This window comes from Periplaneta americana, chromosome 1, assembly GCF_040183065.1.
Source record: "Periplaneta americana isolate PAMFEO1 chromosome 1, P.americana_PAMFEO1_priV1, whole genome shotgun sequence".
NCBI classification, from domain to species: domain Eukaryota; kingdom Metazoa; phylum Arthropoda; class Insecta; order Blattodea; family Blattidae; genus Periplaneta; species Periplaneta americana.
Window position 1 is genome coordinate 27,586,375 of NC_091117.1, and position 24,079 is coordinate 27,610,453.

General features: G+C 36.4%; 1 protein-coding gene across 1 annotated transcript in view; it reads right to left on the reverse strand.

Annotated features, from left to right (window-relative positions):
• The window catches only part of LOC138693215 (uncharacterized), a 147,937-nt gene that overhangs the window by 18,357 nt on the left and 105,501 nt on the right, over nucleotides 1–24,079 (reverse strand). The window contains exon 2 of the mRNA XM_069817049.1: nucleotides 12,910–13,159. Within this exon, the coding sequence (XP_069673150.1) occupies nucleotides 12,910–13,159 (250 nt within the window). The remainder of the gene's footprint in view (nucleotides 1–12,909; nucleotides 13,160–24,079) is intronic.

The window sequence follows — 24,079 nt, forward strand, 5'->3', positions numbered from 1 at the left end:
CCAACCTGTTGCTGTTCACCCGTAGTACTGTACATACTGTGTAGGCTATGTTCTGAATTGCTCGATTTTTGTTTAGTTTATCTATTGTTATTTATTTTAGTACTGTAGGTTCTTTTTAGTTGGTTATTTAACGACGCTTTATCAACTACGAGGCTATTTAGCGTCTATGAGATTGGTGATAGCGAGATGAGGCCGAGGATTCGCCATAGATTACCTGGCATTCATCTTACGGTTGGGGAAAACCTCGGAAAAAACCCAACCAGGTAATCAGCCCAAGCGGGGATCGAACCCGCGCCCGAGCGCAACTTCAGACCGGCAGGCTGAGCCGCGCCGGTGGCTTTAGTAGGTTATTTTACGACGCTTTATCAACAGCTTAGGTTATTTAGCGTCTGAATGAGATGGTGATAATGCCCGTGAAGTGAGTCCGGGCTCCAGCACCGAAAGCTACCCAGCATTTGCTCATATTGGGTTGAGGGAAAACTCCAGAAAAAAACTTAACCAGGTAATTTGCCCCGACCGGGAATCGAACCCGGGTTACCTGGTTTCGCGATCATAGATGTGGACTCTATTGTTAATTGTTTCCTTATATTTACATTTCTCTTTTTGTCTAGTAATCTGAAGCCTCCTACTGCCCTCAAAAATTGCTTCTAAAGAATGTATTTTCTTCTGCATATGAAATTTCTTCATAGTCCAGGCCTTTAATCCGTATAATCGTGATGCGAGTATAATGGTGTGTCAGCACGATTACGATCTGATGACGTCAGATCCGAAGAACTCCGTGGCACTAGCGTTGTCTTCCCGTATAGTAGGCTACATGTATGTTTTTAACACGTGTGTTGTGTTTCTTGTTTTTATATTTCGGGTTTAGTGTATGTTACTCCTTAAAATAACTCCTCCGTCACCTCCCCCACTCTCTCTCTCCTTATCCCTACTTTCATTTTTGTGGCCTTTCTTAGGACTTTACATTATTTCGGTCACACACAAATTGCCATATTATTCGTTAATGTAATAAGTAGTGTTCTCTTTAATAAAGTCTTGAAACTTCCATATAACTTCATAAATGTTACGAAAATGAATGATATGAAATGAGTTTTGTAATGATATGGAAAAATAACATGAAGTGCCGACAGTGTTTTTATTTATTTATTTATTTTTTAAATTGGTTATTTAATGACTGTATATCAACTACTAGGTTATTTAGCGTCGATCGAAAGTGTTTCTTTTAAGTGGTTGACAAGGAACTACTCCTGAAAGCCAGATTTGTATAATACGCGTTACTGTTCGTTAACAGAAAACCCTAAATTTAAGTCAGACAGAAAGTGTGCACTTAAAGTTGAGTCTCTGATGTCTTGTCAACTCACTTGAAATATTTATTTATTTATTTATTTATTTATTTATTTATTTATTTACTTACTTATTCATTCATTCATTCATTGTGGTGTAGTTAAGGTCATCAGGCCTTCTCTTCCACAACACCAGGAATACAAATACAATATAGAAATAAACAGAAAAGAATACACTATATACAAAGTAAAGCCACACAATAAATATACACAGGTTGCAGTCATACAAACTTTAAATAAGTGGATATAAAGAGAATAATTGGGCCGGAGTCTGGTAGAGTTCCTGGGTGGCTCAGTCGGTAGAGTGTTAGCGCGCTCAGTCAGAGGTCCCAGGTTCGATGCCCGGCCCCGAAACTATTTTTCCTTTGAAATTATTCAACTTAGTACCGTAGTTAATACAGCGTCGTTAAATAACCTGGCTAAAAATAAATAACTGAGGGTTAAGCTTGGGAATGCAATCCACTACACATTCCTACTTACAAAATTCTATCCTCGAATGCTGTATGAATTTCATGCATACAGCTCTCTATGCTGTCGCAGAATCCTGTTGGAAAAAAAAAAAATACACTCCCACTCTTTCATTTCACAAGGAAGTTGCTTATATTTATTATTATTATTATTATTATTATTATTATTATTATTATTATTATGATCTTCGGAATATGTATGTTAAGACTTTCCTGTGCTAAATTTCAACGTACCTCGTTTACATGTTTCGACCTATTTATGGGTCATCTTCAGAACTGGTCGTTGTTGGTCTTGGCGCCACTTGTTCTGTTTCCTGTGAGGGTGTGTTCCTGTGGTATAGTGTAGAGTCAAAGAGTGTGTGTGTTTTGAAGTTGAGTTGTGTGTTGAGAATTTCGTTGGGGTGTGTTTTTGTGTGTCTGTATATTTCATATTGTTCTAGTGTGTTTAGTTTCTGGCTTTTTGTTGGATGTGTAGTATTTCCATGTGTGTGTTGATGTCTCTGTGGGTGTGGTTAGCATTTGTCTTACCATACATATTCCGAAGTGATACAGTGTTAAAAGTTGTGTAATCAAGATGCATTATTATTATTATTATTATTATTATTATTATTATTATTATTATTATTATTATTATTATTATTATTAATTTAACGATGCTTTCAACTGCAGACGTTATTCAGCATCACATTTGAACGTGGGCAATAAACAACCACAGATTTTTCCCTGAGCCCTCTATCGGAGACAGGATTATTTTACGTGTCGTATATCTACGTCACGGTTCACTTTGCTTCCGAAGGGATGCTAATGATTTCATCGCTCTTTAAAATCCTGCCTGATTTCAACCCACGAACTTGGGATCCAAAGGTCACCGTGGCAAGCACGAGACCACCGAGGGCGACAGGGATATCTATTACACAGACACTCAAAGAAGTCAGTTCCCGTGTTTTCGGCTGAACATGCACACCACTCCTTAATTTAGGAGGCTACTAGTTCTCTATTGAACGGGTATGGGTGCGGCCGGCAGTACACAACTGAGCGTTTCGAAACGTCTGCAGAATATAAATCTTAAGTCTGCACCTTACGTTTGCTGCTTAATAGTTCTGCAACATAGCTCAGGTGTCTGGAGCACGAGGAAGCTGTGAACCCGGCGGCAGCTTAACATTTCTACACTGAAGATGTGAAGAATGTAACGACGATTTCGGTGCGAGGACGATGTGATAATGCTGCGAAACTCATGATTGTAATAATGGCATGAAGAACATCGTTGTAATTACATAGGGTTCCCCTGTTTTGGCGCTTTACATGACGAAGAGTAATGTTGAATGACTTTTTCACGCTCTCCGCAAAAAATGAAATCCGTTTTTGTGAAACACCCACAGTTTTTATGAAAGTTGACTCTTGTGAACTCACTCTTTTACCACTCTTTTCACTTTTACTTTTCCAATTGCTGTTACGGAACCTTCACTATTTTCATTTTCTACCGGCACACCAATGGATCATTCGCGGCACACTATCAATGTTTCTGTGAATAGAAAATGTCTTTAAATACTCCACACGAAGGCGTCAGGAGGGGTTAGATCTGGGGAGTTTGGGGGGGGGGGGCCAAGCCAAGAGATAGCTGCTTCTCGTGCTGGGTTTCGTCTGCATGTTTTTTTTTTTTTTTTTTTTTTTTTAACACAGAACCTGTTTCTACAAAATGTTCTATACCAGAACATCACCGCACTCACGTCGAAATTCCCTTTGGACTCTAGTGTGCCGCGACATCTGGTTGTAAAATTCTGTTCTAGGCTATGATTATGATGATAACATTAAGAATGATAATGATTATGATGATAAGATGGAGATACTGATCTTGGTAGAATATAATATATTTTTAAGACAGCAAATTTGTGATTAAAATGATGATAAGATGGAGAAAGTATATAATTTTGACGACAAAATTAAAATGGTGGTGGTGGTGGTAAGTTGGAGAGAATAACATGGGAGAATATAGGAATACAGACCCAGCAACAAAATTTGGTCAGCCTGAATTTTCTAAGTTCCAGTTTTAACATACTTACTGCGCATGCTCGGTAATTAAGATGATGACGATGATGATGATGATGATGATGATGATGATGATGATGATGATGATGGTGGTGGTGGTGGTGGTGGTGGTGATGATGGTGGTGGTGGTGGTGGTGGTGGTGGTGACGACGACGATTTGGAGATAAAGCCATAGTTGATGATAAAAATGTGAACTCGAAAATGAAGATAATCAGAATATGATGTTAAAATACAACAAGAACGTGAATATTGTTAAGTACTGAAGATCAGAAAATTTACAGTACCGGTAACTTAATGTGAAAATGATATGAATATAGTGATAATGATATGAAAATGTAGCAAGCCACCGGCGTGGCTCAGTCGGTTAAGGCGCTTGCCGCCGGTCTGAAGTTGCGCTCGGGCACGGGTTCGATCCCCGCTTGGGCTGATTACCTGGTTGGGTTTTCCGAGGTTTTCCCCAACCGTAAGGTAAATGCCAGGTAAGCTATGGCGAATTCTCGGCCTCATCTCGCCAAATACCATCTGGCTATCACCAATTTCATCGACGCTAAATAACCTCGTAGTTGATACAGCGTCGTCAAATAACCAACTAAAAAGAATGAAAATGTGGCGATAATAATGATGGTATTGATGGCAGTAATTGAGGAGCGTTTTTGCAAAAGTCGATAGATGCAGAAATTCTCGAAAGTGAGTTACATATGGATATCGTATGTTTTCTACCTCCGGAATCGATCAATGAAATCAGATTTACCAAACCTTGATTCATACCGTATGTAGAGACTACCAAACCTTCCTGGTTTTTTCAAAACTCGATAGATCCTGTCACTTAGTGTCATTTCTGTAAAATCTTGATTTCTGCAGCTATCGACTTTTGCAAAAACGCTCCTCAATTGTTAAAATTATTATTTGCTAGGGATTCAGAAAAACTACAAAATTTTACATTTTAGTAACATCCCATTTTGAACATGAAACATTTCGTATCTGAAATCGTACATATTCAGAAAAACTACAAAATTTTACATTTTAGTAACATCCCATTTTGAACATGAAACATTTCGTATCTGAAATCGTACATATTCGCTGTGATCATTTCTTCCGAATCCTTGAAAGGACACGAATAGTCCTTTGGAAGACTTAACAAAGCCTTACAAACTTTTGACTCGAAATACTTAAGAAAATGGGACCGGAGAGGTACTGTGAAATTGAATCCCTGTCTCTGTCTGGGTTCCTGTATTTCACCTGAACCCGTGACATTTCGTACAGGAACACCTTGAGCCTTTCTTTGCTGTGGACATAAACATCCTTCAAACCGCTCACGTCCTTGCTCCTGACAGATTGTGCTCTCCGCTGCCCATTACTGACGAAATAAGTGGGTCTGCGCACCACGATGAGAGTCGAGCATGGCATCCGACATTTGCGGGACGGGAGGATTTGCGAAAGACGCTGTCTGATGTTATTAAATCGATTGATTCACTCTGCGACTGCATTAAAGTAGGCCATGAGATAATCTCAACGTATTCACAAATGTCATTTTCTTTCACTTTGAAAGTCGTGCTTACCCTTCGAATGCAAGAACCTGAGGTTATTTAAGTCATTAGCTTAAAGCGTAAAACTTGAAAAAATTTACATCTTCTTCATTCATTATACGCTCATAATGCAAAGGGAAAGTCTAGTGATAAGTTATGTCGACCCGTCGTAAACAAATGTTAAACGCTAACTTGAATGCTGAGTGCAAACCTTAGTCGCGGTTTCGAACCTTCCTGCAGGGTGGATGTTTGTCCATTGTCAATGTAAGGTGGGTGCTCCTGTTATGGCCATGTTCCTGATATGGCCACCCCCCTATTGTGAGTTAGTTAACCAAAAAATCCGTTAAATTGCAGCAACATCCAGTGAAAGGGCATCCTGGTATGTCACTTGATCGTTTTCCATCCAGTCAGGTTGAACAATATGGCGTCAGTTGTCTGTTTTGCGGTTTTCATGTGACCTCTTATTATTTTTCTCTGGTAAGTCTCCTTTGTTTTATGCATGTTTTTCAAAGACTTGTTTCATGAAAACCATAGTACTCCATTCAGTTTTTAATGTTCTGTTGATTGGTGTTGTCGTTGATGGCGTATCTTTTACGAGTTGTTCATAATCAAACGATTTTTGTGAAAGCTTACCTGCTCCTGATATGGCCATATCAAATGCACCATGGCCATATCAAGTTCATTTCACTTTTATTTTTCACCTGACAAATTTAAATGCCTTATAGCTTACGCAAAAATTTTGTATTTTAAGAAAAACAACTTAATTTTTTATGGAAAAACCTGTTTTGACTACATTTTTGAATTATAAAAAAGTTTATTAAGTGTCATGTTTATTCATTTTATACCAAAATTATTTAATTTTAACACAACTGCGCTATCGAACTGAAAACAATCACGATTTGTAGAACATGGAACAAGGATGGCCATATCTTGTGCACATGTTCCTGATATGGCCACTAGGTAGTCTTTTGGAACTTGGGACTTTTTGGACAATTAAAACTATTTTTATGGGGAAAGGAAATTGTTTTAAGAAAGTCCATTAGACTGAGAACGAGTAAGAAAAAAGTGGTTTAATTTTTTTTCAAAATGGCGGCTAGAAAAATTCTCAAACCTTAGCATGACCATATCAGGGACACCTACCTTAATATGTTGCATTACTGTAGGAACAAGTGTTACTTTTTAGCCGTAATAAGTATGCCTGGAATTTTAGGGAATTGCCTATTTTGTTCCTTAAGCATTAATTTAAGATTTTAAAAATATGTAGGCAATATATGCAATATCAACTCTTAATCAAGTATTATAAAAGGTAAAGGTATCCCCGTAACATGCCATGAAGGCATTTGGGGGGCATGGAGGTAGAGCCCTATGCTTTCCATGACCTCGGCACTAGAATGAGGTGGTGTGGTCGGCACCACGCTCTGACCGCCTTTTACCCCCGGGAAAGACCCGGCACTCAATTTTATAGGAGGCTGAGTGAACCTCGGGGCCGTTCTGAAAGTTTGGCAACGAGAAAAAATCCTGTCACCACCTGGGATCGAACCCCGGACCTTCCAGTCCGTAGCCAGCTGCTCTACCAACTGAGCTACCCGGCCGCCCTAATCAAGTATTATGGGATAATAAAATCAGAATTGAAACTAAACATAAAATTTATAAATCAAATGTGAGAAGTACGACTTTATATGGGGCAGAAACTTGGCAATTGCAAAACGCATTCAAAAATAAATTTTTGGCCTTAGAAATGGATTATTGGAGACGATCAGCAGGCATTTCAAGAAGAGATAAAATTAGAAACGATATAAACGAAAATGCAAGTTAAGAATAATATTGTAGAGGATATTTTCACAAAACAACTAATATAGTATGTGCATATGATGCGAATGAATACGGAAAGATTACCAAGGTTGGCATATGATTGGACCCCATCAAGAAGAAGAAAAAGAGGAAGACCTATGACAACATGGAAAAAGGGCATTCTGGAAACTATGGAAAGAAGACAATTAGGAGAAGACCTATGGAGAGATAGAGGGGAGTGGTATCTTACAGTGCGATACATTTATCAGTGACTGTAAATTAATATGTGGCTGTCAGAAAATGTCAAAAGGCATTGTAAACTGACTGGTCACTTTTTTTCTGAAATTGTACTTGATCGTAGCGTTCATTTCTATAATTACTTTATGACTACTCTATGCATGTGATTTAGATATGTTACTTTTTTTTTTCTTTTATAATATCTTAATAAGTAGTCTCGCGAGGTCATTTATAAACTCCTATCTGCAGTTTAAATTATTCTGGCTTGTGTTGTGGTCGAAGTCCATAAAAGGAACAGCGATAGCCACATTTTATCAATGTCATCATATTAATCATTATCATAATAATCATCATCTTCATTTACATAGAAGAATTCGATCTCTTGCCGCATTCCGTCCTCAATTTTGTCAAAATTTAAACGAAAATTTTATAAGCATCGCCCCTTCCGGGTTATGTAACATGACGAAAATAACACAGTGCAAATAGGATGAGAGAGTGAACACTTATTTCCTCTAGTAAAGAGGTTAGGGTGTTTTATTTTCAACTTCTTGCTCGGAATGAAACCCACTATAATGCTTTATAACTCTAAATAATCTAAATGAATCTTTTGTCATTATCATCATCATGAATTTTCCAGTTTTAGAGCCTGTGCCTGTGACTGTAATCTAAGATCATCCCTATGGTTCTTCCACTGATGTAATTCTTCTAATAGCTCTATTTCTTTAAAGGTCCAGTCTCTTTATGCCCAGTTGTGACCTCAAAAAACTCATCTGAGCTACTTCCAGTTTCTGTGAATTTCATTTTGATTCAAATTCAGACTCAACTTTCATAGCGTAGTGCTGCACTTAACAGAATATTGTACAATCTTAATTTATATGCAGTATCGTCTGCTTGTCGAAATGTCTTCTCATAGCCCAATTAATTTTATTATACTTTCCTAAGACATTTAGATCAGTTTCATATTTGTCTATTTTTTTAATTGAGTTCTTTTACGACGCTTTATCAACAGCTATGGTTATCTAGCGTTTGAGTGAAATGAAGGTGATAATTCCAGCGAAATGAGTACAGCGCCCAGTACCGAAAGTTACCCAGTATTAGCTATCAATCGGTTGAGGGAAAATTCTGGATAAAACATCAATCAGGTAACTTGTCCCAACCAGAATTTGAACCCGACCCGTCCGTCACGGTCAGGCATACTAACTGTTACTCCACAGCGGTGGACGTTCTATATTTTGCAAATACGTTTCCTATATACGTGAATTCTTTTGTTATACGAGTATGTTTAATGTCATGAAACAAGAAATGGTGTAGGGGAGAAGTGGGTACAGTAAGACAGGGAGAACAGTGCGACATTTTTTTATTAGATGGTAAATTTTGATATTGAGATGTTGGTAACAGTGGAGTTGTATGTTGTTTGCGTAAAGTAACAGTATTTTCATACTCGATTTGATTCTAGTTATAAAGGTGAGTGTTGAAAAAATAATTGGTAATTTTTCACTCTAGAAGTGAGATTTTGGCTTGTGTTTAATGAAGGTTATATTGGATATACAAATTAAATAGAAATATGAATGTTTTGTTACCTAATACTATGGTATTTGAGATTATGTTTTGCAAAGTTTCGTCTTTCTTGTTTTAATTTTGAAGCGATGGCGTCATATTTAAATGAACTATGCGTAAAGGGAACAGTGAGACATGCCATTGAAGGGTACACTGAGACATCTCACTGTCCTCATGTACCAATGATTTGCAAAAACAAACTGTAATTATATTACATTTACCGGTAACTAACATTAAAAATGAACATACTAATAACAATTTAGGAACTGTAGCTTAAAATAATGGATACATTATATTTGAATGGTTTCATAAATAAAAAATTATTCACAAAATTTAAGAAAATGTTAAAAAATAATAAAGAATTACATTAAATTCTTATAATTATAAGCTTTGTTGTCACCAAAAATTCATTTTATTTTTTCGCAAAAGTTTGAAATGTCATAGAAAATTCACTTTTCCAAATGTTCCAGATGTTTCAATAGTTTCGAAGTCAGACATCAAAATGATTCTAAATAAGCCTACGGAACATGTCAAGATAAAGAGACAGCAAGTTTTTGTTTTCTTTTGAAATAAATTTAAATCATTTCAATGTACTTTAATAGACACTGTGGTGTCTCACTGTACCCTCCTGAATGAGAAAAGTGAGACATTTGCATTTTTTTGACAAACACGTATTGTATATTATGTCCTTTATCTGTTAAAATTTTTGTTTATGTATTATTATACTCCATGTTTTAGTGTATATTTTTGTTGCACTTGATTTTAAAAATACTTGAATTATCACTTGCATACATATGTCTTAATATTTTGTGTCTTACTGTACCCACTACTCTCCTACCTTCACATTGCTGTATACAGGTACTCACCATAACTAAACTTTCACGTTGACATAATGTTGAGACTTCGATGTCCTAGGACGCTGATTTTGGTACCAAACGAAAGATCTCTTCGACATCTAAGAGATCTGTCGATTTAAGCCAGATACATTCACGTAAAATCCGCGGCCATGTACCCGGCACAGCCAAACTCCGATTTTTTTTTTTTTTTTTTTTTTGGGTTTCCCTCACCTCATTAAGAGCAAATGCTAGATAACTTTTGGCGCTGGACGCTGGGCTCATTTCGCCGAAAATATCACCTTCATTTCAGTCAGACGTTAGATAACTATCATAGTTGATAAAGCCTGGTAAAATAAACCAATTAAGAAATTATTGCTGTTAGAACTCTAAAACATAAGGAGGCCTGACGTTTTCTAGAGTCAAGGAGCGGGTCTCGTCTTTGATTCTGTGCGTGGGTGTTGGTTCTAATCATGCAGGTTTACCCCAACTATAAGATGGATGAATTCTCGGACTTAGTCTACATCGCCAAATACCATTTCCTTATCATCAATTTTATCAACAGGAATCTCACTAAAGGTTTTGATTTATCTAGAGAGAATCAAAACTCGAGTGGGATTTAATTGACTGTTACACGATTAGAAAAAAGTATATAAATATTACAAGAAATACAATAAAATATTAATTGACTTACTGAAATTCTATTTTTCTAATGTTAGCTTCACCAAAACGTTTGAACGGAGCCGCCATTTTCAGTTGACTGTCTATGCTGTAAACAAATGACGATCGCAAAGCTTATTTTATAGTACCGTAAAGAATTTGCAGTTTGAAAGATTGGCAAATAAAGAAACAAATGATAGGAAGGTGATAAAAACAGGAGAAAGTATATAAAGATTAGCCTAGAAGAAATAAAGTACTCTAATATAATAAAGTAGATATTAATTGACTTACTAAAATTCTATTTCACTAATGTTACCTTCATGAAAATGTTTGAACGGAGCGCCATTTTCAGTCAACTATCTATGCGGGAAACAAATTAGGATCACAAAGCATGTTTCATAGTACCGTAAAGAATTTATAGTTTGAAATGTTGGCAAACAAAGAAACAAATGCTATAGCCCGACCACTGACATAAAAACCTGCGCCATAAACCAGTGTTCGTTCGTGCGCATGTTGTCATAGTGGGGATCAGTTGTGTTGTAGATGCGCTCCCTGATCGACGTCTCGCAGCGAGTACGTTTTAAACTATTCGAAACAACAGTCGTGTTCGCGTCCATTCTTTAACTTTTCGATCAATTAATATTCCATTTTGACATATTGTATATAGGCTAGTTAAAACGGATTGTAATTTATAATAATGGAAGGAAAACCAAGTGTGTGCGGCAGGCCTTTGAAAAGTGAAAGCTCCGCTACAGACACAGCTTTGAATCGGATTCACAATTGGAGTCTGCTGACTAGTGTAACCCGGCCTAGCGAACTGCTCTCATAGTGTTGACGTCTCCCCCTCCATGGCCACGTGAGTGTTGGAAACATTGAAGGTCTTTTTGTTGTTGGTCGAGCTATAGAATAGTGATAAAAACAAACAAATGCTAGGGAAGCGATAAAATTAACAAATGCTAGGGAAGCGATAAAATTTTGCGATAAGCAGCCATGATTGGTTGAAACACGTCCTTTCATACCCTTCAGAGGTCTCCAAAAAGCGTATCGTCATTCGTGCTCTCGATGCTGCCCGCCGAACACAGTGTGCTGTAAGGCTAGAGAAGGGGAAGAGACTCGTACCTCAACAGATGGGAGCAGTCAGTGGGGGATCGCGGCAACGGTCTGCTTATGTTTACAACTAAGAAATATCATACGTTTGTATATTATTTTGACATACTATGAAGCTGGAGCCCCGTCTGTTGCTATTGACACAAGCCGTTGCAAATTCAACCTCTTCTGTTCTATGGTGCTTTTCAGTGCCTGGAAAAGATCTTCTCCAATTGTATTTTGTAATTACATTTAGAAGACATTCAGACACAGTAAAATGTTCATTAACTCCTCGGATGAAAATGGCTACGTGAGCTTTGTCATTTCTTCTGTGCTTTCGTCCAATGCAAGTGAGTAAGCTACAAACTGGTTAATTGTGGTTTCGACTTCAGATTCAATTACATTTACAATCTTGAAATTCCTTCTCTGAACTGTAATTGAAAACAATTTAATTTTCTTAAACTTTGACTTTGTTTTGGACACAGTATTTTTGTAACGTCCTGTATGCACTATTTTACAATGATGCTTCTGTAAAGGACTTCATTGATTTTCCAATATTCAAAGCTAGAACATAGCTATAAAGAAGCTTTTTTTTTGTTTAAGACTGAGGACACGTGTATGATAAGGGTTTGTATTTTCTTGTTTTATATTTATCAATATTTGTAGGCCTACGCATTTCACCTGAAATTAAACGAAAAACTATATGTTTGTCAAGCCGAACTGAGTGTAAACGTATTGTAATATACAGATTATTATGTATAACCAACAGTTATACAGATAGCCCCAAAATAAATTATTTTCACATGTCCAACATGCCTGTAATTTTATGATATTCTTTGTGAAGAGTCGAGTTGTGTCGTCGCATGTTGAATTTTAACACATCGTTAAAAATTTTCGAACACATTAAGCATTTCACATTCTCACCACTAACACAAAAAAATTTCTCTTCCTATTCATCCTTGAATGTACTACGTCCATGATTAGAAGACATTGTGAAACGGTGGAACACTCCGACCAGCACAATGATAATGGCAGTCCGCCACTGCTCTTCGTTTGCGCATAAACATTGACTACAGTACAGGTGGGGATGGGTGAGGCGGAGCGCGCTCATCACGTACTGGCTTCGGTTCCGTTCAGGGGCTTACTCGCGAGTACGCTTTTGGAGACGTCTGATATCCTTTTTTTGGTCAAAAGTAGTATGACGTAATAAAAGTGTAATAATCAATGCTAAATTACCGAATAATTTATATTGCGTCGTTGAATAATCGATAAAAAAGTTAAAATAAATGTTAAGGTTTATGTTATTTGCATGAGATTCTGTATTTCGTTTGTGGACTAAGTGCCGTCCACGTGTTGCACGTACCGGCTCCGCGGGCTGCTCCACAGGCTTCGGCGTGGACGGCTGCTTGGCGGCTGCCCCTCGGCTGCCAATAAGGGGCGATGGACCCCGCTGTCCGCGTGTGTTTAGGAGCGATAACCTCCCCCTTGCCGCTGGGGGTGCAACTGGCGCCGGCGCCGGTTCTACGTCCTCTTCATAGTCGTACTCATTAGCGTGGTCGTTTGCAGGCGCTGCCGTAGTAACCGCCGCGATCGTCGCCACGGCAACAAGGAATCTGGAAATAAACAAACAACACACTTTAATGACATATAAGTACAGGCCTATCTGTATACAAAGTCTCACTTACTGTAACATACAGAGCGTTCGCCTGCGGGTGAGGCCAGGAAAGCGGCATGTACTGATACGCCGCTTTGTGCGCGTAGTTGTTGAGACACGCTCGACAATCAAGGACATCAAGATCGACAAGTTATCAGTTGTGAGCCAGATGTTGCAGTATTTAACACGTACAATGCAGTTTCTTGACTCAGTTGCTTAAATATTCAGCGTGTGTGTAAAATTTGTTAACAATGCAAAACGCAAAATTCTCTCTTGAACAGAGAGTTTTCATGTATGTTGCATATGTGAAAACAGAGTCATGTAGAGAGGTGCGTAGGCAATTTGAAGTGAAATATTCAGGATAGAGAAACTGTTAGACGTCTTGTTAACAAATTAAGGACAACAGGGTCGATAAATGCTACAATTCCTAAGCGAAAACGAAGAGTATTGACGGGAGAAAAAATTGATGAAATCAGTGTATCATTTACACGCTCTCCTAATAAATCTCTAAGACGTGTTTCACAGGAAGGTAGTGTTTCAAAAACATCAGTCTTTACTGCTGCTAAACTTTTAAAATTAAAACTCTACAGAGTATAGTATAGAAAGCGGAAGCTTATGGATAGACTATTCCCGCAAGCAACACCGCAGACAGGCCGCTTTCCTGGCCCCACCCGTAGGCGAACGCTCTGTAGAACACATTTATGTCTGTGAGTTACTGAGTATAATTTTGACAGTTTATATTTTTATTTTATCTTCTGAGTCGTCTACAATATTTCAGTGGTTACCCTGGTCGCTGTTATGTTTGCGGGTTCAAACCTGACTGAGAATGATGTGTTTTTTTCATAGAACAACAAAATAATAGAAGTGCACGGCGCATGTTACGACAGGGAAGCAGAGAACAAACTGTACACTGCTGGTGGTTTGGCTGTGAAGCTTAATATTTGAAAATTTGAGCGCGATATTAGTGGTTTTATTGATCAAATTATAAAGATTCTTAAAGAATTCTTATACTGCGTGTTCAGTTCAAAGTGTGTCATGGCTCGCTGTATGACGTCATGTGGCTAGTCGATGAGCCTAAACAATTCAGTCTTCCTACACTTCCGCAGAGGCGTATTACCTATGTGCCAGAGAAGTTGCCTAGAAAGTATGGCGTTCATTCTGGAGAGTACTTACCGATACGTACGGTACCTCCAGTAGTGGCAGGAATGTGAACTGTTTGGAAACACGTACTGGGGTGAGTTTTTTTCTTACTGTCGGGATATGGGAAGAGGGTTAAGACGATTACTTACGTACAGTATTTGTTGACATTAACTTCGACTGTCAACATGGACACGGAGCATTTGATTTGTGTTGTGGAATGTTGCCGTACGCAACCGATGATAAAAAATACCTGCGTACGACTTGCCCGAGCAAAACACAGTTCGAAAGAGGTTATGGTAGCACACAGACCGTCCAGATCTCCATCTGTTGCTACGACGTTCAAGTTATACAGTACACATTCTCAAGTTCAGATTGAACGCCTTGATTAATAGGCAACTTCTCTGACATAAAAGCTGAAACTCGCTTCATATCGCTGATTCCCAACAGTGACCTCATGACACACTTTGAAATGAACACCAGTATTTTCAGCTGAAGTGAACAGATTGTTGACTAAATAGCCGGATGTGACGTCAGAAGTTATGATCCAAAGCTACAGAGTGCATAGCATTCAAGTCCGTAGTAGCTAGAGTTGACGGCAATTCGGAAGGCGGTAGTCTACTAGCGTTTGTGTCGGGAGAGAGAGATAGAGAGAGCAAGGCAGCGTACAACATTGCCACATCGTACTTCACGCTCACATGCAATACAAATAGCGCAGGAGATAATTTAAATTATCAAAAGACAATAATGACCTTAGCCTTTGATTACTGCAAGCATGACACCAAACAAACCCTCCTTCCTTCACTAACAGTATTCTTTGCATGGTTCTCAATTCCACAACGCACGCTTCTGCAGTCATTTCTTGTGCGTTGGCAACGTTGCAGTCAGCATCAAGATGGCCGGCAGCGTTCTGCTCGTCAACGTTTTTAAAATAATTATACACCTTAAACACTATTTTCCGCGCCTGCCTGTGCAATACTTGTCTTTTTATAGTCTCTTCTTCCATTTATTTATCTTACACACACACACACACACACACACACACACAGTAAATGTTAGTTTTACTTATTCAATGAATTGAAACACTCACACGTGAACAAACGAACTCGGGAAGTACTTCTTATAGACTGATCCCCATTGGTTCTACTGTACAAGCTTGTGACGTCACATACCAGAAATGCTACGGCGCATGTAGCAGCTGACTGCCTTCCGAAATGCCGTCGACTCTAGTAAACGAAAATGCTTGCTTGATTGATGACTTGTTCACTAAACAAACATGGATACCTCATCAGCAATTGGGGTTATGAAATCTGAAAATGCTTTGGAAGTGAAATAATGTAAATATAATGTAGAATAACACATTAACTTTGAACACTGACATTGTTAGTACCTTCTGTACAATGTGTTAAACATTATTGTAATATTAAGCCCTTATCTTTTCCGCATAACTCGTAATGAAACTGCATTAGGACACTGCCTTCTTAATTCAGTGCTGAACCGTGACGTCATAGTTTTTAGAAAAATAGTCTATGGAGAAGGTCTTGTTTCAAGCATACATTTCCAAAGCTACCTAGTGTGTAGTTTACAAGTCACCTAGTTGCTAGTCACTAGTGTGTAGTACGGACTTGAGCTTTGAGACACGGCCTAATATTTAATAAATGAAGGGTTGACGGGAAGAACGATGAGTCCACACCTGTGGAGTAACGGTAAGCGCGTCTGGCCGCGAAACCAGGTGCCAGGTGGCCCGGGTTCAAATCCTGGTCGGAACAAGTTACCTGGTTGAGGTTTTTTCCGGGGTTTTCCCTTAACCCAATATGAGCAAATGCTGGGTAACTTTCGGTGCTGGACCCCGGACTCATTTCACCGGCATTATCACCTTCATTTCATTCAGACGCTAAATAACCTAGATGTTGATACAGCGTCGTAAAATAATCCAATAAAATAAAAATAATAAAAAAAGAACGATGAGGGTCCATAAAATGAAATTTTTAGTTAGAGGTGCCATCTATTGGATTACGTTGAGAACTAATAGAGGCTTATATCACAGTCTAATATATACAGTCACGAAGCTCAATACGTAGTAAATATGCATCCATAGATAGTTGCTAACCACTGGGATAGCTACTATCGCCTTATTACAGACAATGCGAAATAGTACCTGCACAGTCTATTGTTTCTAGTACCCTCATAAACTTAACTTCGTGACTGTATATGCTAGATTGTGATTGCATGGTTATTACAAAATCTTCAGGTGCAATAAAAAAGTTAAAGTAATTACATTACGGATAAGAATTAAAGCAGATTGTTTTAAAATTTAAAATTCATTTTTCTCTAAATTTGTTATTTGGACCCTCATCGTTCTTCCCGCCAACCCTTCAAATTATTATAATATTTCTGTCGTCGATTTGCAAACGGGGACACGTCTAAAATAACAAAGTGTTGGAAAATCGCAAACAAAAAAAAACCATAACAGACGTAAAGAATTAAAATGTTCGTGGATCCTGAATGTATGTATACATAGTGATCTAATTAGAAATAAATATATGGATATTTTAATTTGTTAAGGGGACACTCAACTTAAAATTCCAGAAAAAGTGTCATAGAAATGAAAAATTAAATTTCTACACTAATTTACGTGACAGAACTAAATCAATACGCAGAATCCTTCCCCTATTCATTGAGAAGTCACAGTCAAATGCACAAAGCCAAAAAATAAAAAATGATAATTAAAAGTGATATTTCAATTAATGATTGATTAAAAATTGAAATATTTTTTATTTTGAAAAGTATTGGATCTAATGAGCTGAGATTTTGCATGTTACTTTCGATGTGTATATTAAACTTTTTCTCCAAATTTGAAAAAGATTGGTCAAATAGGAAAAAAGTTCCAAAATATAGTTGAGTGTCCCCTTAACTTAGTTATACTTTTTGCGCTTTTACAATACTCTGTTATTTCGGACATGTCCCCTTTTGCAAATCGACGACAGATTTATTATAACAGTTTATTAAACATCGTATTAGATAAATTATTATTGTATGGCACGCGAGAATAAACAGATTTCATGCACTCGTTGAAATCATCACCCTTGGCTTGCGCTTCTGATGCTACATATTCTACTCATAAATAAAATCCTACTTTATTCTCTTGTAGCGTAAATTACTGTTTTTCCTGATTCCTTTTATTCTTTTTTGTTTCCTTCTCCCGTCTGTCTTGTTTACTTTCTTTTCATTACTCATTTATTCATTGCGATAAGAAATCATACCAGGGACATCATTTTATTTTTACTTGCATTTTTATTGTACCTGCATTTCTGAATGTACTTCACTCTCAACCCTTCACTAATGTCCTTGCTCCCGTCAGACACACAAACTTACGGCCGCTGTTGCATTCGAAGTCTTCAAGTAGTGAAGTAAACACTGCAGTGTATAGTGTGTTTCATAAATATGATTGCGTTTTCTATAGAAGAAAGAACCTATATTAATAATATCGTACTAAAAAATTATATTCAAGAAACGATAAATTCAATTTCAGAGAATATGCTTCAAAATGTTTTTAATAATGTGCGTACTGAATTGAAGCCTGCATTGTAATGAACGGCAACCATTTTCAGCAACTTTTTTAAAAATTCGGATTAGCTTTTTTTGAATTGAGGTGGCTAAAAGCAAAGGAATGCTAGTGACATTTGTAATAACATGAGTTAAGTGCATCCAGTGTAAGCAAAAGTATCTAAAATTTTAGTGGCAAAGGGATATTTTAATCGCATCACACATTAAATTTTTAATTAAAAATTTCACCGATTTTACGAAAGCTTAAATATTTAAACCCCATTTTCTCAAAAGTAACTTAAGGGCACTTACAGCCCTTTACTTATGACCCCCTCAATTTAAATGCACTCTCTATATTGTATGATAACATCAATAATTAATATGCTAAATAAAGTAGACATTACATAACAAACATAGCCGCCTGAAAAGTTGAGTTTTTTTTTTTTTTTTTTTTTTTTTTTTAATGTTACTACTCTACTGTATTTTGATAAATTCCGTAGAAGTAATGATCAAACTGAAAATCGTAATATCGTATTTCCCTACAACATAAATGGATACACAACATTTCTCTCCTCCTATACCTAGTAAGATGATTTGTTTACATATTGCACTAGTAACATCAAACTCCTGTAATGGAAAGGGGAAACAGTGTTTCCGAGTATAGCCAGGTTAATGTTAAAAATGTTGGTAAAAATAAAGTGATGTCCCTGTACATCTTCAGAAAAGTTCTGTGCAGTACTTTCACAGTAAACAGGCTAATAGGCCTATCCTTAAAAATTCCAGAGTGCTAAGAGGAAAATATTCAAACTGCAGGAAGCTGGTTGGAAAACTGAGGTTGTCAACATATTTATAAGGACAGTGACGAGGTTAACACTAAGAAGGAAATGGCACGGCGAGCACGTTGGAAAGTGCATAAATAATCGTGAATGAGTTGATCGTGACACTCGGCCGCTGTGCCTCGTCTTCACGAGGAGCGCTGCCCGGCTTCCTCGTCACACTGTGACAGCCGCTTTCACATCTTGCCTCAGATTATACGTAAAGGCGTCAGGTTCGGTAAAGAATCCATTAAATGACTGTATGGAGTTAAGAAGTAGAGTATTGAAGGAATTCATTTTGTAGTAGAATGATCTTAACTTGATGCAAATATACTTTGTGCGAGATCGTGCGTATTTGCTTGTTTTCCGCACAGAACCAATACGCGGTAAGTGTGAAATACCACATTCAGTATTCCCAACGTAACACACATAACAATTTCCCTCTTCTTACCGCTTAAGCGCGACATTCATTTTACTGCTTTAGGCTTTTAACATATTATTTTTAGAGACGTTTAACATAGTAATAATTATAAATTGGAAACTTACCACTGCAATTTCACCTAAATTGCAATGTTAATTATTGTTTTTAAATATTTCCAAAATTAAGTAAAGTCTACTACTCCACGAAAATTATTGCATTCCTGATACAAGTAACATTAAGGAAGCCGTGAAAAATCAACAAGATTCCAGATGCCGATGTTATTACTGCAATATGTTATATAAATAATATTGTTAAAATATTAAAATGAAAAATAAATCATTACATAACCCTACCGTTTGTTTTAAGTTCGCATTGACAGTATAGACTGGGGGGAAAAAAAAAGACAGACGTAGATCAGGGCCTGCTGGAGTATAGTAAACACAGAAAACATTTTATAGCAACAATGTTGAAGAAAGATATTTTGGTTTTCCGAAGTTGCCGTCATTATACAGAAACCAACATGGAGATTTCATTGCAACTAATTAGAAATTCGTCTTTCAGGTATGTAATAAACTATCTTCGAACAAAATAATGTACGATACACGAGCGGTATGTTTGTTTTCATGTTCTCGGAAATTAAAAAAGCTCAACTACGTTTCGCTTTTTCAATCTTTTCCTCGACCATGAAAACGTCAACATACCGCTCTTGTAACGTATATTACTATTTCGCTTAGAAGAGCTCGTTAAAATAGGTTATAAACATCACTATGTTCATTAATTAAGTAATTTATTTATTTAATACTTTACACTTGAGCTACATTAGGCATTGCAGCCCGAAAGAGCAGAAGCTCGTGCTCGGGCGCAGTTCAGATCAGTTATACAAAATATATCACAAAATTAAGAGAGTTCATTGAGCACAATAACATTAATAAATGGTAAAATAATACAGCATGTAATAATAGGGTCTATATACAAATATAAAATACAAAAGTACATAAATATTAAGAGTATCAACTCAACTCAATTAACTTAAACAATTAAATAATTAATCTGATTTGTTTCTTAATTCTATGTGTGTTAAGTGTATTTAGCTCAGGGTAAGCTCTAATTAATTCATTATATATTTTAGGTCCAAAATTTCTGCTGTGGACTGTGTGGACTGTATGTTTTTGCTGTATAAGGAAAGCTGTGGATAGAGCAAATTTATAATTCAAATATATGATGACTGATGAGTAATATCATATACGGTACTCATTTTTTCTTCAAAATTTTGTTGCTTTAATTTTGTTACTGTTTTTCATTGATTGATTGATTGATTGATTGATTGATTGATTGATTGATTGATTGATTGATATGTTCCTACTTAACTTTTTGTTATTTCATTATTTATTTCTGTATTTATTCCGCACATCCTAGCTACATGTTATGTGCATGGGTGGCCGATTGTCTCTCAATGAGAGATGACGTCACTACTTTCATTCACCCCACACCAGTCCGCTCGGCAGGGGAAGGTAGGATTCAAACGTAAACACTGCTTGTGATAGTCTGTGGCGTTCGCGGAATGTAGGATGACAGGTAAAGGCTGGTTCACAATAAACCTGGAACGGAAACGACAACGAGAACGAGAACGGAATATTGTTAAAATAAATGTATTTAAATATGAGCATTTACAATTAACTATTGTGAATGCCCACATTTAAATATATTTATTTTAACATTATTTCCGTTCCTGTTCTCGTAGTCGTTTCCGTTGCCGGTTTATTGTGAACCAGCCTTAACTCCAAATAATACCTCTGTAATGTTCGCAGTAAAAAATGACTTCTTCGCCTGGAAATTACTACCATCAGGAATGTACACTTCATGAGGGAAAGACTATTTGTTTAATTTGTGGAAAAAGTAGTAATTATATTTGTCACTTCAATGTAATGTAGATGGCAATGGAACCCACGAATATTACTCCCACTAAAAATTGAACTAGCTCGCCATAGCCTTCTCGTACGCTTCGGTCAACTTAACTGCACACAATTTTTCACTTATTTCCTTTAGTCCTTTTATTAGTTATTACTTATTCATTATTATTAATATTTTGTGCGTATGAACTGTAACTCGTTTACTTGCATTTTTACATAGGCTATTTATTTATTTATTTATTTTTCGTTTGTTTATTTTGCTTACCTATAATTATTTTTCTGCTCGACCATGCCGAAATGTAGTAATTATACACCTGGTAGGAGACCTTTAATGCATGTCATTAAAGTACACTTACTCATTAAAGGTCAGGTCTTTCAGCCAATGACGACTCAGGTTACAACTGTTCAGCCAATGACAGGTCAGCTTTCTACCGTTATAAAACCGCAAGTATCGATTATTCTCGGATATGCAATCGAAAGAGAATTAGCGAAAAGTCACGGAGGCTGGAAATCCAATACTGTCGCAGAAGGTTATGTTCTGTTACTATAATAATTAGCGTTAATTGTAAATAATATTCAAACAAATTCAATTTGTCATCTCGTTTTTCAATGTCTAATTTAATTTTAATGTTATCTCTGTAGGTTCTTATGGCCTAGCAAGGTCAATGTGGACATCTGTTCCTCGGAAAAAATCAATACTTTCGCGTCTGCGCACATCTCACAACATACGGGACATTGCTCCAGGTCAGATACAATAAAATTAATATTATCAAGTTAGAAATATGGCCGAGCATAAAAAGTCGTATGAAACTCGCCTATAATGGTAATTAAGAAGCTCGTATGAAAATTATGAAACTCGCTTGCGCTCGTTTCATAAATATCCATACTCACTTCTTAATTACCTTCATTATAGGCTCGTTGCATAATGTACTATTATGTTCACTTGTTTGTTTTGTAAATTAGCCATTCTTTTCTCGTTCATTTACCGTATTTTTTAATTGTTTAGCTATTTTTGTCTGTTTATATCTTCGATAAATGTGTATATTTATCTATTCTCTGCTCATTCGTTTATTTATTTCAGAACCAATTTATTAATTATTTTCTCGTTCATTTATCTCTTCATTCATTTTCTCGTGTTGATTTATTTTTTGATAGCTTATTTATCAGGAGTAATCTCTTTAGAGGTTTGATTTATCTAGAGAAAATCAAAACTCGATTTAATTGACTATTACATGGTTAGTAGAAAGTATATAATGATGACAAGAAATAAAGTACTCTAATACAATAAAATATTGATTGATTTACTGAAATTCTATTTCATTAATGTTAGCTTCACCAAAACGTTTGAACGGAACCGCCATTTTCAGTTGACTATCTATGCGGGAAACAAATAACGATCGCAAAGCATGTTTTATGGTATCGTAAAGAATTTGTAGTTTGAAATGTTGGCAAACAAAGAAACAAATGCTAGGGACGTGATAAAAACAAACATGCTAGGAAAGTGAAAAAACAAGTGCTAGGGAAGTGATAAAATTGTAGCGATAAACAGCCATGATTGGTTGAAACACGTCTTTTCGTACCGTTTTATTGGTCAAAAGTAGTATGACGTAGTAAAAGTGTAATAGTCATTTTAATTTTCCTTCTCGTTCGTTATTTGTTTAATAACTTCTTTGTCCATTATTTTTATTCGTTTTTTTCTGTGATAAGGTGTTCCTTTCTTCATTTATTTCTCTTGTGTTGATGTATTTGTGTGACAACTTAATTAACACTGTATAAATTGATTTCTCATTCGTTTACTTGTTTTATAACTAATTTATTCATTATTTTGCGTAATAAATTCTTTATTTATTCATCAATTTTTCTTGCCTTTATTTATTTATGTGATAATTTATTTATTTATCACTTCATACATGACTTTCGTATTCAGTTATATGTTTGATAACTTATTTATCTATTAATGTATCCATTATTATCTCCTTTGTTTCTTTTTCGTGGTTTATTTATTGGTTTGCCATTCCCACTGTTTTAATTTTTTTGTAAATTACTTATTTATCTATTTTAATTTTGTTCGCGTTAATTTTATTATATTATATGTTCATTTATTTATTTATTTATTTGCGTAATAAATTATTTATTCGCCCATTCTTTCTGTGCTCATTTCTTTTGTCATAAATTCTTCACTAATTTACTTGCATTTATTTTACTTATTGCCGTAAACAGTTCTCTTGTTCATCTATTTGTCTGATAAATTATTTACGTCATTAGATCTATGTTTTAGTCAACTTTCGAGCTCATTCGTCATCGGTAGGTTGCTGGTGATCTCGTAATCATATTAGCTGTAAGTGAATTACGACTTTCTACATCTCGCATTGGTCACTTATTTATGAAAATAGAATATTGAACGTTCATTATACTGTAGAAAGTAGTACACAATGCTTCAGTGGATTCTGTTTGGTTACGACACAACTCTCGTTCCATAAATATCTAAGAATTCAGTGGTGAAAAATAAACAGACGATAATTGGAAAGTTGTTAAATTACAAACAGATTAAAAATGTAATAATGCTACATGCTGTTCATAGAGGCCGACAGCATCGCATGCATTCTTTTTTTTAGTTGTTTATTTAACGACTCTGTATCAACTACTAGCTCAGATAGCGTCGATGGAATTTGTAATAGCGAGATTACAGTTGAGGAAAATCTCGGAAAACCCAACCAGGTAATTAGCGGGAATTGAACTCACGCCCGAGTGCAACTCTGGAAGAGCACACAAACGCGCTATGGCCTAGCTTTGCCGTTTGTTATAGATGTTACATTTCGGTTATTTCAGCAGTGATAAACTCGAATGTTTTCATTGTACCTGAAATACGCACTGGTTTTGTTTCCAAGGACGTTCAGATATATGAAATGCGACCCAGTTCTGAGAATAAAATTATCTTGGCATAACCGACGCAACACAGAGGGTTACCCTTTCTACACGAATATGTGACAGTGGGTCAAATTCTTAATTATTAAGAAATAAACTTTCAAAACCCAACGTTCCATCACTGG